The sequence below is a fragment of the Schistocerca piceifrons genome, chromosome 3, assembly GCF_021461385.2.
Source record: "Schistocerca piceifrons isolate TAMUIC-IGC-003096 chromosome 3, iqSchPice1.1, whole genome shotgun sequence".
Taxonomy (NCBI): Eukaryota; Metazoa; Arthropoda; class Insecta; order Orthoptera; family Acrididae; genus Schistocerca; species Schistocerca piceifrons.
Genome location: NC_060140.1, coordinates 268,130,953 through 268,146,297, shown reverse-complemented (window position 1 = coordinate 268,146,297; position 15,345 = coordinate 268,130,953). Strand labels below are relative to the sequence as shown.

General features: G+C 37.9%; 1 protein-coding gene across 1 annotated transcript in view; it reads right to left on the bottom strand.

Moving 5' to 3' along the window:
* Positions 1 to 15,345, bottom strand: part of LOC124789365 (VPS35 endosomal protein-sorting factor-like) — a 105,509-nt gene that overhangs the window by 52,537 nt on the left and 37,627 nt on the right. Inside the window, exons 6-12 of the mRNA XM_047256692.1 lie at positions 10,629 to 10,759; positions 7,196 to 7,372; positions 6,932 to 7,106; positions 3,483 to 3,652; positions 915 to 1,015; positions 614 to 795; positions 332 to 475 (exon numbers count right to left, since the gene is read on the bottom strand). Of these exons, the coding sequence (XP_047112648.1) occupies positions 332 to 475; positions 614 to 795; positions 915 to 1,015; positions 3,483 to 3,652; positions 6,932 to 7,106; positions 7,196 to 7,372; positions 10,629 to 10,759 (1,080 nt within the window). The remainder of the gene's footprint in view (positions 1 to 331; positions 476 to 613; positions 796 to 914; positions 1,016 to 3,482; positions 3,653 to 6,931; positions 7,107 to 7,195; positions 7,373 to 10,628; positions 10,760 to 15,345) is intronic.

Genomic DNA, 15,345 nt, shown 5'->3' with positions numbered 1-15,345 from the left:
TTGTCTTTTCCAATTTTCTTTCCATTCTGGAATTTCATTATCATAAATACTGCTGTGTTATTTTTAATTACAATCTAACTTCATTGCCCTAAGCTTCTTGAACATATAATCTTAGTGAGCTGTAATTTATCTATATCTACCCAAAAGAATATTATTATTTCTTAAACTATTTGGTATTAAATAATCCAACTTCAGTTGTTCTTATCTTCATTCAGTCCTTTCATTTAATATTTTATTGTCCTTTCATTTAATATTTTATTGTCCTTTCATTTAATATTTTATTGAGCTCTGTATAGTTGTTCAGAACAGAATATAAGTTATGCAAACATACCATTGTGAAGAGTGTCTCAAAATCTTGTGTATGTAGCAAGATTTTGTCCACAACTGATTGCAGCTGTGAGTAATGTTGTTCATATGCTCTGTCCGGTGTCATATGGCGTATGATGTCTCCAAGGAATGTGTTTACTTCCCTACACTGTCAAATAAATATGATACACAGTAAATAAAATGTAGGTAAGGGTAATTTGACAGCAACCTAAACAATTAAAGAAAACAATCTAGTAACTAAAAGTATGGCAAAACTTCCAAAAATATGTGCAATGTTAAAATATACCGAAAAATGTCTGACAGCAAACTGAACCCAGACTTCTGCACAGCTGATGTACTGGGTGGGATCTTCTAGTTTTGTAACAATACGCCACACATCATTCAATATTTGTAACCTATCCTCTGCTGGAGGATCTGCCAGAACAAGACAAAACCCAAGGGTTCGGAATAGTATGTACTGTGGAAAACCTGCAATAAACATTTCACTTAAAAGGGATGTGATAATTCTTACTAGTAATGATTTATTATTATTCTGCAATAAGGCAAAGGATGAAAGTATTAAATTTATGTTAAATGATAGAACGTACCTTCCTCATTGCAGTTTGAAACCAGCTCGACAAACTCTGATGCTCTGCTGGCTATGTATGCAGGTTTAAAAGCAGCCATTACTGTATTTAACAAGAGGGCACTATGAAAAGAAAAAGAAAGAAAAACCTTATATTTGACGGCATTTGTATTGGAAACTCCTAATTCACAGACTAATAACAGGACACTAGCAACTGTAATTACAAGTGATAATGTATTAGATAACTAACTTACATTTCTTCTTGAACCACTTATACATACCAAAATAAGAGTACACTATTATACACAAAATAACACAGACATATATATTAAGCTCAAGGAAATGTAAATTTCAATAACATAGTGTATCAAGGCATTTTGGTAAAGCTATCATTTGAGGAATTTTTCATAGAAAGTTTGATTAATCCAGTAAATAAAGGGAGTACAAGTGATGGTATAAGAGTGGCAGTGTGGAATGGAAGCAGTGGTTTGTAATATTGAAGATTTCATACAAGTATATTAGTCAAACATCTCACCATCATCATTTTTTGGAAAAAATAGTTTTTCTACGTGTCTTGATTTGAATTTTATGCCTTGTTTTATTTCCAGACTTTCAATTTTTCATTCAATTAATACTGGGGAATCAGCCTCTGATAGTGTCTCTCAAAGCAAGAGATAATATATTAAGCAGAAAATTACAGCCTAAGACAAAAACAAAAAGTAATCAAGAAAATGGTCTCATTTTATTGCCATAAGAAAATCACTGATATAAGAAAAGCTTTATTACCAAGAACATAGTTTTCAAGTAAAAAAAAAAATTATGCCATACACTGACCAAAAATGGAAGATAAACATAAGCTTAGAGAGAGGATAAAGAGACTACTACCACAGATGACTAATTCTTCCAGGACGGTGGTTAAGAAAACATCCCAGATATCTAGGTCGTACAGCAGTTAGAAGTACTGGAGAATACAGAAAGGAAGCATCAAATGCAAACAGTTCAGGAAAACAGCAGAAAAGATGGAATGTTTCCAACAGTATTGATAACAGCCAACTTTAAAAATATGTTTGCAAGTAGCAGGTATTTGCACCCACATTTTAAATATAGGTTACATTAACTTACAAGAATAACTGAGGTAATAATAAATGAAAAGCACCAGTTTGCTTTTGTTCTACAATATTATTTTTATTGCAACCGGTTTTCGGCTTACAAGGCCATCTTCAGACATTTACTGTAAATGTCTGAAGATGGCCTTGTAAGCCGAAAACTGGTTGCAATAAAAATAATATTGTAGAACAAAAGCAAACTGGTGCTTTTCATTTATTATTATAATGTTGTTCTACCAAGAACCGACGGAAGATTCTGTTAATATAATAACTGAGGTATTATGTTGAGAAAGGAATACCTAGAAAATTTAATGAACTTGAGCATCTTCCCACATACTCTACTGAAAATTGTCAAGTCTCTCAAAAATAAAAGTTTTCATGAAACCTATATATTTCCAAGAAAATAAAATAAACCTTGTAACTACAATTCATGCAATACAAGTCACAGATGCAGTGCATCGCTGAACCAGATAGCAGTTAATACGGTATTATAATAATATTCCCTGAGTCAAGTTGATTTCATGGCAGGCCAGGAGACTAAATAATTGTGCAAAAGTCAGGCTGTAATTGGATACACAAGTTTCAGCATGATGGCTGCCAGAGGAGGAGAGACAGCAAGTACAAAAGAAACATATTCAGTAATCCTACACTATTTATGTCAAATGGGAAAAAGAGAAAGGAGAAATGTTGTCAACAGGAAGTGAAAGGAGAATAGTAATGTTTTAGTACAGGAGCTCCAGGAAGTAGAGGAAATTAACAATAAGAAACAAACTAGAAAAGTTGGGCAGTGAAAATCCAAATTGTTCAATAGGGGAAAGTGAGTCAAAAAAAAGAGGCACAAGAAAAAGAGTGAGGCAGTTAAAAAAATTAAGCACATTTTATCTAATAATCTGCCACTCCAGTGACATGGGGACAGTGATATTATTTGTTCAGTCCATGTCCAGGGTTGTAAATAAATACTCTGTTTGTTATTAATTTCCATAACGTAATATCTCTGACTGGTCCTGCACTTTGATTTTGGAACACTGTTAGAGTGAGTGTTCCTTGCTTTCATTCACTGGAACTGAATTGGGCTCTCATTACTTGTAGTCATAAACATTCACTCTCCATTGTGTTTTCAATTATGAAGCTGCAGCAATGACCTGATTAGTTGTGTCAGGTTATAACACGTAAGTGGTGATGCAGAATGCTAAACCTTGTCTGTTATTAGTTCATTAAGATGAAAATTTGCTGAATTAAGCAGCATCAGCCAATGTGCTACAACACCAAGAAACAACAACATCAATAGAGGACTGAACCCTAGGCCTTTGGATTTAACCATTCAGCCACCAAGATTCAGTATTTCTTTTATTTTGTGAATCTGTCAGTTCTGATTTAGTTATTTTTGTTCTGGAAACTGGTAAATAGACATTTCTCATTAAAATATTATTAATGCTCACACTTTTATTTTGATTGAAAGTGAAAAATTCATTTGAAATAATGACCTGTTACGCTTTTCTTTGCAGCGTGTAATGACTTCCACTAAGAGGCTCTCTGGTGCATTTGCAGCTACCCCCTGAAGAATCCAGTCAAGTGCAGGAGTGTAGAGTGTAAGGTACGTTGACAGTTCGACCTTCTGCTGACTTAGATCTGCCTTGACTCCATCAGAAAATACCTGAAACAAAACAAGAAGAATAGTGTAAAGTCTGTGATGAGAACATGGAGTGTGACAGACAGAGCACTATTCACCACCAACATGGTCAAGAAAAATGTATCATATTTCTGCAGATCTAATGTGGATTTTTTTGTACCACACATAGTATTCAAAATCAGTGTGTGCTTAAGGTCTGAAGGCACATTATATTCGAGTACAAACTTCAATCTGTCATTCACCAACAACAGCATTGAAATTTAGGTATTGTACCTTACATCACAATGCATAGATGTAATTATCAACTTTGTTACATTATTGTTGGCCTGTTACTACATAGTGTGTTGGCATTAGGTACTCACAAATTTTCCGATGGCCAAATAGGCAACACTGATGAGATATCAGTTTGGTTTGATATGCCATTTAATTACACAATTGATGAGAAAGGGACAAAAGAAACATCAGGATGTGAAAAACAGCGTAATTGTAATGCGGGCAATCAGAGCAGATGGGCATATACTCCCCCTTTCTTAATCTTCATGCATTAAATAAGTCCCAAGACCTCTAAAAATGAAATGCTGTTCCCTGATGATGTCATTGTTCAAAATCAATAGAAGGGATGAAGAATTGACACTTAATGCTTGACTGTCCTCGAAACATATGGGAACTCCATCCTGGTGAGCTTTTCAAACTGCATTTCATGGTCATCTCAGTAATGATGTAAAAAGAAGATCTACAGCCTTGCCAATGACCTTGTTATTATTCCTGAGGAATGACTTCTGTGTTACATTTCAAAGGTTGCATTCAGGAACAGCATGGAAAATGGTTCCGTGAACCAAAGGGTGAAATGACTCTGACAGGACAAATTAAGCATGCTGCTACACCCACATTATTGCGCACTGGGTTTTGGCAGCTTGGAATGGCATTGAAGTACCAATGATTGTAAAACCATTCAAGAAATGCTTTACCGTATTTCAAATACCTTGAAAGGCAGTGAAGATGATGTGCTCTGGAACAACACCAAGGATGATGGGGAAGGCAGACTCCTCTGAGGATACCAGTAATGATGGAATTAGTGAATAACAATGAGTAACATCTGTAAATTATGGTATGTTTGTTTGCATGCCAAATAGGTAGTCCAGTTAGGGGTTCTTTTTAAATAATGGCTGTATCACTTAAAAATTGTTGTTGTCATTTTGATAGTTCGTGTATACATCCATTGTTGTGCAAAATAAACTTAGCCTACCAGTTACACACCAACAAACTCTTTCTTTATACTTTTAATTTTTAAAATTGGTATGTGTATTACATTTGATGGTGCATTAGATTTGTATAGCATAAATATGATACATATAATAATGAATAGGTTAGAATATTCTGCTGAGTAAGAATATTCTTCTGAGTATGAACATTGATGTAAGGTCTGGAATGATAAGAAATACACTTTGTAAACTACCAAATGTATACTATGGATAGAGATGAAGAATAATCTTCTGAAAGTATTAAGGTAAATCCCACTTCTGAAGATGGTGATAAATATGTGCGATTCATTTATTCTTTCCCTGGAATATGTTGTCTTCTGCTTTACGTTCTTCACACAATTGTAAGAGGGCAGAGTATCCTTCACTAGCATGTGAAAATGCTGAAGTATGGGTTTATTACAATTGACAGGTAGCCTATTACCTGTTAATTCAGTACAATCTTTGCTTTATTAATTGGTTCCTGATATCCTGTAACAATGGTGCTCATATCATCAGCTAATTGGCTGATGATAGTTTAAGAGGTGCAATTCAATATATTTTTCCAGTACAAGCAATGTTTCTTGGAGACAAACTCCCATAAATTGTAAAGCAACATTATGTAGTTTTTTTTTATTTTACCTTGAACAAAAATGTGCTGAATTGAAGAACTTAAAATAAAAAAGTCTCTAAGTTCCACAATCATGAATTTGAGGAAAATGTGTTTTAAGTATACTAGGTAATTAATGGTCGCAACTGCACTATTAATGTGTTTGTTCCACATCCACGAGAATCATATCATTTTTCAGGTCTATGGAATGAAAAATGAATCTAATCTAATCTTTATTTGAAGTTAAGCTTAGTATAGATCTAGTTTCCAAAGAAAATTACAAACGTATTGCAATTGTATGAAAAACTTACTGAAAGTGGAAATGTAATGAAAAACTCTAAGTGCTGTGCTTCAATAATCAGAAAAAAATAGTAAAATTTTATTCTGCTTTTGTAAAACTGTATGTGATCATTATTTTTCATGTACTGCACCACATCAATCAAATCTTTCTTCTTTTCTTCACAGATGTGGCTTGTAACACCCAGGGCAGGAAGTTGCATTTTCATGATGTCCTGTACTACACACCTTTTCTCAAAATAGGGATACCTTCCCAAGCCTGAGTTTAATTTAAGATTCTCTTGGTCCTAACTACATGAGGCTTATGTTTCTCTAACCACAATCACTGTACTTTGTCTATGTTTAGATCTGCTGTGTTTATATTACAATCTGCTGCTTTCTTGAACTCAAAGAAGTCAGATACATTCATGTAAATTATGATAAATGACTTTATTTGCCTTGGTTGCTGTATCATGTCCTTTACATCTTCTAGAACAATACATCTGGTAACTCAAGAATAAACTGGCTGTCCAGTTATGGTGTAGGTTAGTGGTCAGTAATGAGATTTGCCTCCTGTGCTGGAGGAGCTTTCACAGGAATATATTTATTACTTGAACTTTTGTATTCATTCCCTTCATTTTTCAGCTTTTTCCTCATTGTTGTCACAGTATTTTCTCTTTTAATTTGCTGTTTTCTTTCACTCAAACTGTTACAAACATCTGCTGCCACTACCATTTTATCTAATGCAGAGGAGTAATTGCACGGAATGCAGAGCCTTACCTATGATAACAGCAGTGGCTGTTAAACTGCATGCCATCTGCTGATTGCATTTGCTACTACATTTTCACTCGTGACAATTTGAGCCTTTTATACATTACTGGGCTTGTTATATACATCCCATTTCACACAAAACTTAAAAATTCCTTATTACAGCACTTAGATCTTTTTTATTTCAGTTTTTCATATGGCGATTGCAGTGACCCACAGGGGCATATAGCATGTTAGGCATTACATTCCACCAGTTGTCGGAACAACAGAGATGTCAGTGATAATCACAATACTCATAGAAACTATCTGAATAAAGAACTTACTAAAATTCAAACATTATTTTTGAAATTTCACAAAATGGTCAAAGGAAGAAACTGTGAGGGTAACATACATTTTGACTGTTGTACTTACCTGGTCATATGATGCCAAAAAGTCATAGAAATTCTCCTTTATATATTCCCTGTCTGAAAATGGAGAGACAGCCATGCCTACTCGACACAAATAACATCTCGCATAAACAGCCACAAGTGGATCACCGATGCCTCTGATCATTCTCGTCAACCTCAAAAGTGCTTGGGAGAACTCGCTGTATTGAACAATTATGCCATACAAGTATTTAATAACAATACTTTTTGGTATACAAGTAATCATAATTATAAAAGATTTGGGCAATACCTTGATGTTAGGAAGCTATATGACTTTAAAATAGCCATTTCAACGTAAAGCCGTGGTACTAGTTCTCTGATTGATGCAATTTTGTAGAACCAGTTCCTACACGTTTCCTTAGCAGATTCTGGTACCATGTCTGGAGTAAATTTTTCTGGAAGAGATGTTGGTGTTTTACTACCAGGTCTGAAACAAGCAAATAGTATCAGATGATTTACTAAGTAAGTTAAAAAAATTCAGAAGATCTAGTGATATACTCAGAAGAGTGAAAACAGAAAATCAAGAAAAAAAAAAACAACAAATAATTTGTCTTCGGTAAAATGTATTTTATAGCTATTATTACAGTAATAACAATTAGAAAATTAAAAGCTGTAGAGATAAGGTCCAGATTTATTAGAAGAATGCATGTGTGGTGTGGTGGTACCCTCTGCCTGAGAAGTTTTGGCTGCCCACCCTCCCCATCCACAAGTTATTTGTTTTTTACTTTCAATGTTTTTAGTTTTCATACATTTTTCTGTTACCTTACAGAATTAAATTTCATATTATCAAAATATAATTAAAAATTGACTTATTTAAAGGAATTATATGATGGATTTCATAGTTAAAACTTATGTTCCTCCTTATAGCAATATTTCTGTTGTTAAAGGGAAAACTATATGGGAGTGAGGAAAAGAACAAGCTTGACTTAAATGGTGTCACAATTTTGATAGGAAGCGGGTACTTAGGAGGTGAAGCCAATACCCATTTTAATCTTAGAACACAAGTGAAACAAATCAGGTAGATGTGTGTTATTCACAGAAAGAAAAGAAAAGTGATATGTGTATTTTGACATGAGACTACAAATATGACCCTTAACCTAGAAAGTTAGCATAACATCCATTAATCTTTTTGTTGAGACTTCTTTTCATCAACTGACAACCACAGCAATATCACTTTGTACACAAATCCATGTAAAACACAACTATAAAGCAGTCGCAACCAGTGACATTAACAATCGCATTTCAACTGAATTCATATACAGACCAAACACTATGCTACCATCAGTCCTATTGGCATGCCTTCAATGCTTCCCAAGTACATGCAATTTGTGTGTGTGTTTTTGAAGATCCTACTGAAAATACAAGTGCTGACAGTCATGAGCTACTGCTTCACGAAAGCTCTCATTTTTACATCATCATTATCTGTTCTCTAAGTAGAGGGTGTCTCGCAAAAGATACCCAGGAGGGGTCCACAGGTAGCACGGCATAGCCACTGCCCCCCACCACTGCATCTGCCATCCGCCGCCACGCCTGACTCTTGGACACTAATCTGCTGGTAGTCGACTGCTGTGCGCTTCCCCTGAGTTAAGCATAAACAATGTTGCCATCTGATTAACTTAAGCTTACCTTTATTTACAATAGGTGCTCAAAATGATATCCCTCTATGGTAAGAGCAGCCTGACATCTCCTGAACAAATTAGCAAATGCTCAACGAACTTCGGATGCCGAAATCTGAGAAATGGCTAGCCGAACCCTGTCTTCCAACTCTCCGAGCATTTGGGGATTTGTTGCTTACAGCTTGTCTTTTAACATTCGCCAAAGGTAAAAATCACACAGATTTACATCTGGAGAATGAGGAGGCCAGTCAACCATTTTATCACCAAAAATCGTATTGCTGTCACAGAAGCATTGCCAATGTGTGGTCTCGCATTGTCATACATGAAATAACTACACATCTTTTAGTTAGGTATTCGTTTTTGAAGGAAAAAAAAGATGCAATCCATTGTTCACATACCTGTCAGAATGTATTGTTTTGTGGAAAAAGATTGGACCTGTAATTTGTCTTGCAGTACTTGTACACCACACTCCTGTTTTCACATCATGCAGAGGTTGTTGATGTAATTCATGAGGATTTTCATAGCACCAAAATCGACTGTTCTGAGAATTTATGTACCCCAACAAATGCAGCCACACTTCATCACAAAAAAAGCATCTCTGGATCAACTTCCCCACTGTGCACAGACTGTAACAGCCAGTTGGAATAATGACATCAAGCAACAATATCTGAGTTCCTCAGTTGATGCACTACCATTATTTTGTATGGTTTCAATTTCAGTTTATGCACAGCTCTATGAGCAGATGCTCTTGACACACCAGGCTGAAATGTCAAACGGTGCAGAGATTTTCTCAGACTTCTTTCCAAGGCCTCCCCTATCTCATATGCGCGTGCGCGCGCGGGTGCACACATACACACACACACACACACACACACACACACACACACACACACACACACACACACACACACACACACACACAAAAAAAAAACTGGCGCGCGTGCGGGGGCATGACTGTCAACTGCGGCCCAAGATGCTGGAGTTGGTGGTCATGTGTGCATAAGGTGTGTTTGTGTACGTGTGTGTGTGAATGTTGTTTGTGTGTCTCTCTTTGCTGACAAAGGCTGTGGCTGAAAGCTACATATCTTTTAACTGTGCCTGCCTACAATCTGATGTGTCACCTTTACAGTAAGTAGCAATCTGTCTTTTCCTACACTGTTCATCTAATTTATTTTCATTTACAACACTAGGTTCTCAAGACCTGCCACACTTGAGCAGCCTTTGATGGTGCCTTAGGTTCAGGTGCATAGGTCAACAGATGACTCTGCCACAAAGGTTTACCCCTGCCCACCTACGCAGCCACTGCCGCAGCATTCAGGCAAACAGCTGCTCAGTGTGTGCACCACAACACTGACACAGGCTGTGGGGGCAGTGTTATGCTACAAGGGACATTCATCGGGCTTCTACGAGACCTGTTACAGTAATTAAAGGCACCATGACACCTGTGGGGGGACCACCTGCACCCCTTCGTGGTAGATGTCTTTCCTGACAATGATGGCTCTTCCAAAAGGATAACTCTCTGTGCACGCAGCCAGAATCATGCTACAGTGATTTCAAGAACATGATAGTGATCTCACACTGATGTCTTGGCCATCAAATTCACCTTACCTGAACCTTACAGAACACATCTGGGATGTTATTGGGTGTCACCTACATGCCTGCGAGTCCCTGGACTATAATTTTACAAGACCTGTGTGACCCACATGTAGACATCTGGCCACATACATCCAGAAACCTGCAAAGGACTTGTCGAATCTGCGGCATGCAGAACTAATGCAGTATTGTTTTGCCAAAGGTGGAAGGAAGGAAGCAAAGGAGTTTAGGGAGTTTTATGTCCCATTGACAGTGAGGTCATTAAAGACAGTCCAAAGGTGGAAGAACACATTATTATGCAGGTTGTCATAAAGTTTTGACTCATCAGCGTATATCTCACGAAATCACAATTTTTTCTATTTCCCAGTCAATTAAGCATCTGCTTTAAAGGATCTTTTAACTGTGTATTACGTAATGGTGTAACTATGCAACATGGATAAATATGAGATCAAATTTTCAGAGCTCCATACTTACACATAATATTCTGCTTTGGTCCGCAGTCTTTCATATACTAATCTCCCAAATATATCTAAAATATCTGTTATTAGAACAAATTTACTTGGATAGAACTGAATAACAGATGTATCCACCAACAACTTTGAGCACTGCAAAGGAGAAAGACGGAATTAGCTATTTTTCCAGTTATGGTGATGCAACTAGTAGGAGGTAGTTACTTCACAAACTAAAATGAGCCATTTAGCACTCATATACATACAGGGTGGTCAGAAACAGCCTGGAAAGCTTGTAAAATGGCTGCAGGGTAGGTTGTGCAGAGAAACAATGGTTAAGAAAAAAATTTGATACACTGTGCCATTTCCAAGTTAATTAGTATTAAATCAGGTTGTTGCGCACACAGATTTTAGCGGCCGACCAAATACAATTAGTGTCAGTCGTTCTCATAGTGTATACAATAGTGCACGAGACTATTCAGCCTTTGGCTAGGGTTTGATACTTGCTACTGTCCCATGTCCAACTTTTGTATAGCTCTCTTGTTCGGTTTTAGGAAACCAAGTGAAGAACACGTTTATTAACACCATCCCTGGTGGGCCACTTTAATCTGTGTGCACTATGGCCTGATTGACCATCTTCAATGCTGATTAACTCACTCCCCCATACACAAACACAGCGGTAGAGTAACCAGCAATTGGGTATTTACTCTTAATTCAATTTTACTGTTTTTCCTATTATCTACATGCATTAACTCACTTTTAGCTGCATATAAAGTTAGCTGCTATTCATAGTAGCAAATGTAAATGTTCTTTAAGCCTTTCTTGATATCCTAAGACCTTATGATGACACTTTCCTGCAAAAAGTACTACAAAAATGCTTTTTATCATAAGATATTGGGGTATCAACAAAGGCTTAAAGAAAATTTATATTTTCTAAAGTGAATAGCAACTCACCTTAAATGCAGCTAAGGCAAGTTAATGGATACAAATAATAGAAAAAAATCAATTATGTTTAATAAGTAAATACCCAGTTGCTGGACCCAGCCATACGGAGTAGATTCCTATGAACAACATTAATGTGAATGGAAGTAAACACATGGAATTAATTATAGGTAGACTGAATGGAAGCCTTCATCTTTTTTATTTTGTAGAATCCTGTAAAAGTGAAGTACATTACAAAATGGTCCATATAATGCAATCTGTATTGAGTATCTCTAAAATATTTGGAACTGTTTTCAAATCAGCTTTTACGAAGTGATGAAAGGAGAGAGATGATGGTTTTGTTCATGTGAAAATTTTAGAAAGATGTTTAGAAATTTTTGAAGCAAGGCAAAATAACCTATTAGTGAGACACTACAGATAAATTATTAAAAGTTGTACCTCAAAGACATGATCAAATTATTTTACAGCCCACTGTTTATTTTATTTTATGATGACAAGATAACAGAGGTTATTATGTTTACAGTCCTCCAGCACTCACGTCATCTTTGAACAGAACAAGAAAAGGAGATGACATATAATGGTATGATGTATTTATGGTCAGACACTGCACAGTTGAGTATGAGATTCAAAATCATACGAGAAACAACTTTCAGTCACTTAAATTCATTATTTTTACAGCAAATTACATTAGATACTTTTCCAATAAGAACAAGAACATTGTGATGTTCAATATTCGAAACACTACATGGAAATAAATATGTATCAACACGGTATCCAACTATCTGTGCATTTCATCTTAATGTTTGAATTCCCTAGTTTTGAGTTGGTAAAACTACAAAAACTTGGGGCCCATTGTGTTTTGTGTGTGAATGCTACCAACCTTAGCTATCAAACAATGAAGCGCACAATTACATGACATATGTTTTCATTGGTTACTTCCAAGTGTGCCTTCCACCTTCGTAGTCACATGGTACAAAGTGCAAAACGTAAGTATGTTGAGTGCACTGGGCAGGGCTTGCTTTAACAAAATCTTCCCAGGCTTCCATCCAGGTGGCTGCACTGAAATTCTGTGACATTTCAATGTGTGTCCCTCTCATGATCTTCTGGTGAACTGTTGAGATTTTGCGGTCAACCCATATGAGCAGTGGCTGTCTCTCCCCAACCGTCCCCCCCTGGAGCAGAGTGTGGTGAGAAGCACAGACTGTAATTTGATTCTCAGTGCATTCAGTCTTGCCCAGAGTTGCAAAGCGTCGACTGCTGGGTGCGTTCTTGATACACAGCTGCTAGTGCCGGGTTCCATGCCAAACTAATCTGGTACCTCTTGCCCCTGTTGACGAGTTTGTCATGGAGACTTACCTCAAGACAACTGATTCTTTGATGATGCTTCACCACAAGCCACGAGCTCAAATTAAAACATATATCCCTCATTGAGGAAGAGTTCTGCCACTGGAGATTTATCTTTATGCCCCACATGTAACCATGTAATATGTTCCATGCAGCACTGTGTTTACCAAATGTACTTGTGGCCACACTCACAAGGTACTACACCAGGTGTTTGGAAATTCCTGTTGCCAACTTCTAGCACTTATACTGGGGAGTGAGAACATAATATTTTGAATAGGAACCCACATCTGGAAACATACTGTTTTCGTTCTACAATTGTTTCAATTCATATGATTATTTCATCCACTTCCGATTGAGGAACTGAATTAGGTGTGACGCAGTACAATTGTTAAGTAAGAATTTGGAAGGAAACATAATGAAACCTCCATTTATCACTCAGGCAGATTTGTTTGTTTAAACATTTAAACATTGCGTGTTTACATTATTCCAAAACAAAAAAAGGACCCTGCATACTGTATGTAGAGAACAGTACTGATGCATTACAATAGTGGCTAAATGTGGCACCCACCATCGCTGTTATAGACACTGTATTTATGACACATGTTCTGATATACACTCTCCATTTCATCTGGTGATTCTACAGCTTCTAGTGCAGTGGCCAGAATTCATGCCAGCAGATCTTCCTCAGTTTCTACAGGTGTCTTCTAATTTAACTTTGCATACAATTCCACAAGAAGTAGTCCTGTAGGAGTTAAATCTGAAAATTGTGGCTGGACCACATCAGCCTATATCAGCCTATCCATCCTTCACCATATTGTCTGTTGAAATATCTCCAAACGACAAGTGAAAAGTGAGGGGGTCCACTGCCATGCTGAAACCACATTTCCTGATGGACAATCAATAACACAGCTTCCAAGAATGGGTTCAATTTGTTAATACCAAACCTGCGGTGAAATTCCTGAACATGCATGGCACAAGGGTTTTCATCTACCCTGTCTGTTTCACAAATTTAGAAAACAGTCCCTAGCGGACTTACATCCATCTGTGACTAGAACTTGATGTGGAAACTGGGGTGTGTCAATGCAGCAGTGCAGGAACCACATGCAGCAGGCAATGCATTGTGGAAAATCAGATTGACCTAAGCATGTACCTTTTCAATTCATACAGATGTAATTGTTGCTCATGCAGAACATTCCAGATGGCTAACACCCACTGCATGTGCAATTGTGCGTGTATTCATTGATGGGTTCCCTTCAACGCAATGTAGTACATATACTTCAAATCTGAGCATGCAGCATTGCCATGGAGCACCATGGTCCTTCCTTCTCATGGTAATGGTACCTGTTCCTCGGAGCCACAGCGTAACTTGAGCAAAAGTTTGTGCAATGGCATGCTATGTTGTGGAAAATGTTTTTGATATAGCTGAGAACATGTACCGAACCGTGTTTAGTGTATTGGAGGTATACAGGCATTGAATAGGTCCTACAGCAAGGCAGATGTAAAGTGACTTCAGGTAACCATCTGACATAGTACACATTATTCTGTCTACCCTATTGCATATCAGGACAAGCAACTCCGAGACTTTCTCTTTCCCTCAGCAGACATGGACGCATTACTTATCTCAACTGAAAACATCACAGAACACAAAGTACACTCCTGGAAATTGAAATAAGAACACCATGAATTCATTGTCCCAGGAAGGGGAAACTTTATTGACACATTCCTGGGGTCAGATACATCACATGATCACACTGACAGAACCACAGGCACATAGACACAGGCAACAGAGCATGCACAATGTTGGCACTAGTACAGTGTATATCCACCTTTCGCAGCAATGCAGGCTGCTATTCTCCCATGGAGACGATCGTAGAGATGGTGGATGTAGTCCTGTGGAACGGCTTGCCATGCCATTTCCACCTGGCGCCTCAGTTGGACCAGCGTTCGTGCTGGACGTGCAGACCGCATGAGACGACGCTTCATCCAGTCCCAAACATGCTCAATGGGGGACAGATCCGGAGATCTTGCTGGCCAGGGTAGTTGACTTACACCTTCTAGAGCACGTTGGATGGCACGGGATACATGCGGACGTGCATTGTCCTGTTGGAACAGCAAGTTCCCTTGCCGGTCTAGGAATGGTAGAACGATGGGTTCGATGACGGTTTGGATGTACCTGCACTATTCAGTGTCCCCTCGACGATCACCAGTGGTGTACGGCCTGTGTTGGAGATCGCTCCCCACACCATGATGCCGGGTGTTGGCCCTGTGTGCCTCGGTCGTATGCAGTCCTGATTGTGGCGCTCACCTGCACGGCGCCAAACACGCATACGACCATCATTGGCACCAAGGCAGAAGCGACTCTCATCGCTGAAGACGACACGTCTCCATTCGTCCCTCCATTCCCGCCTGTCGCGACACCACTGGAGGCGGGCTGCACGATGTTGGGGCGTGAGCGG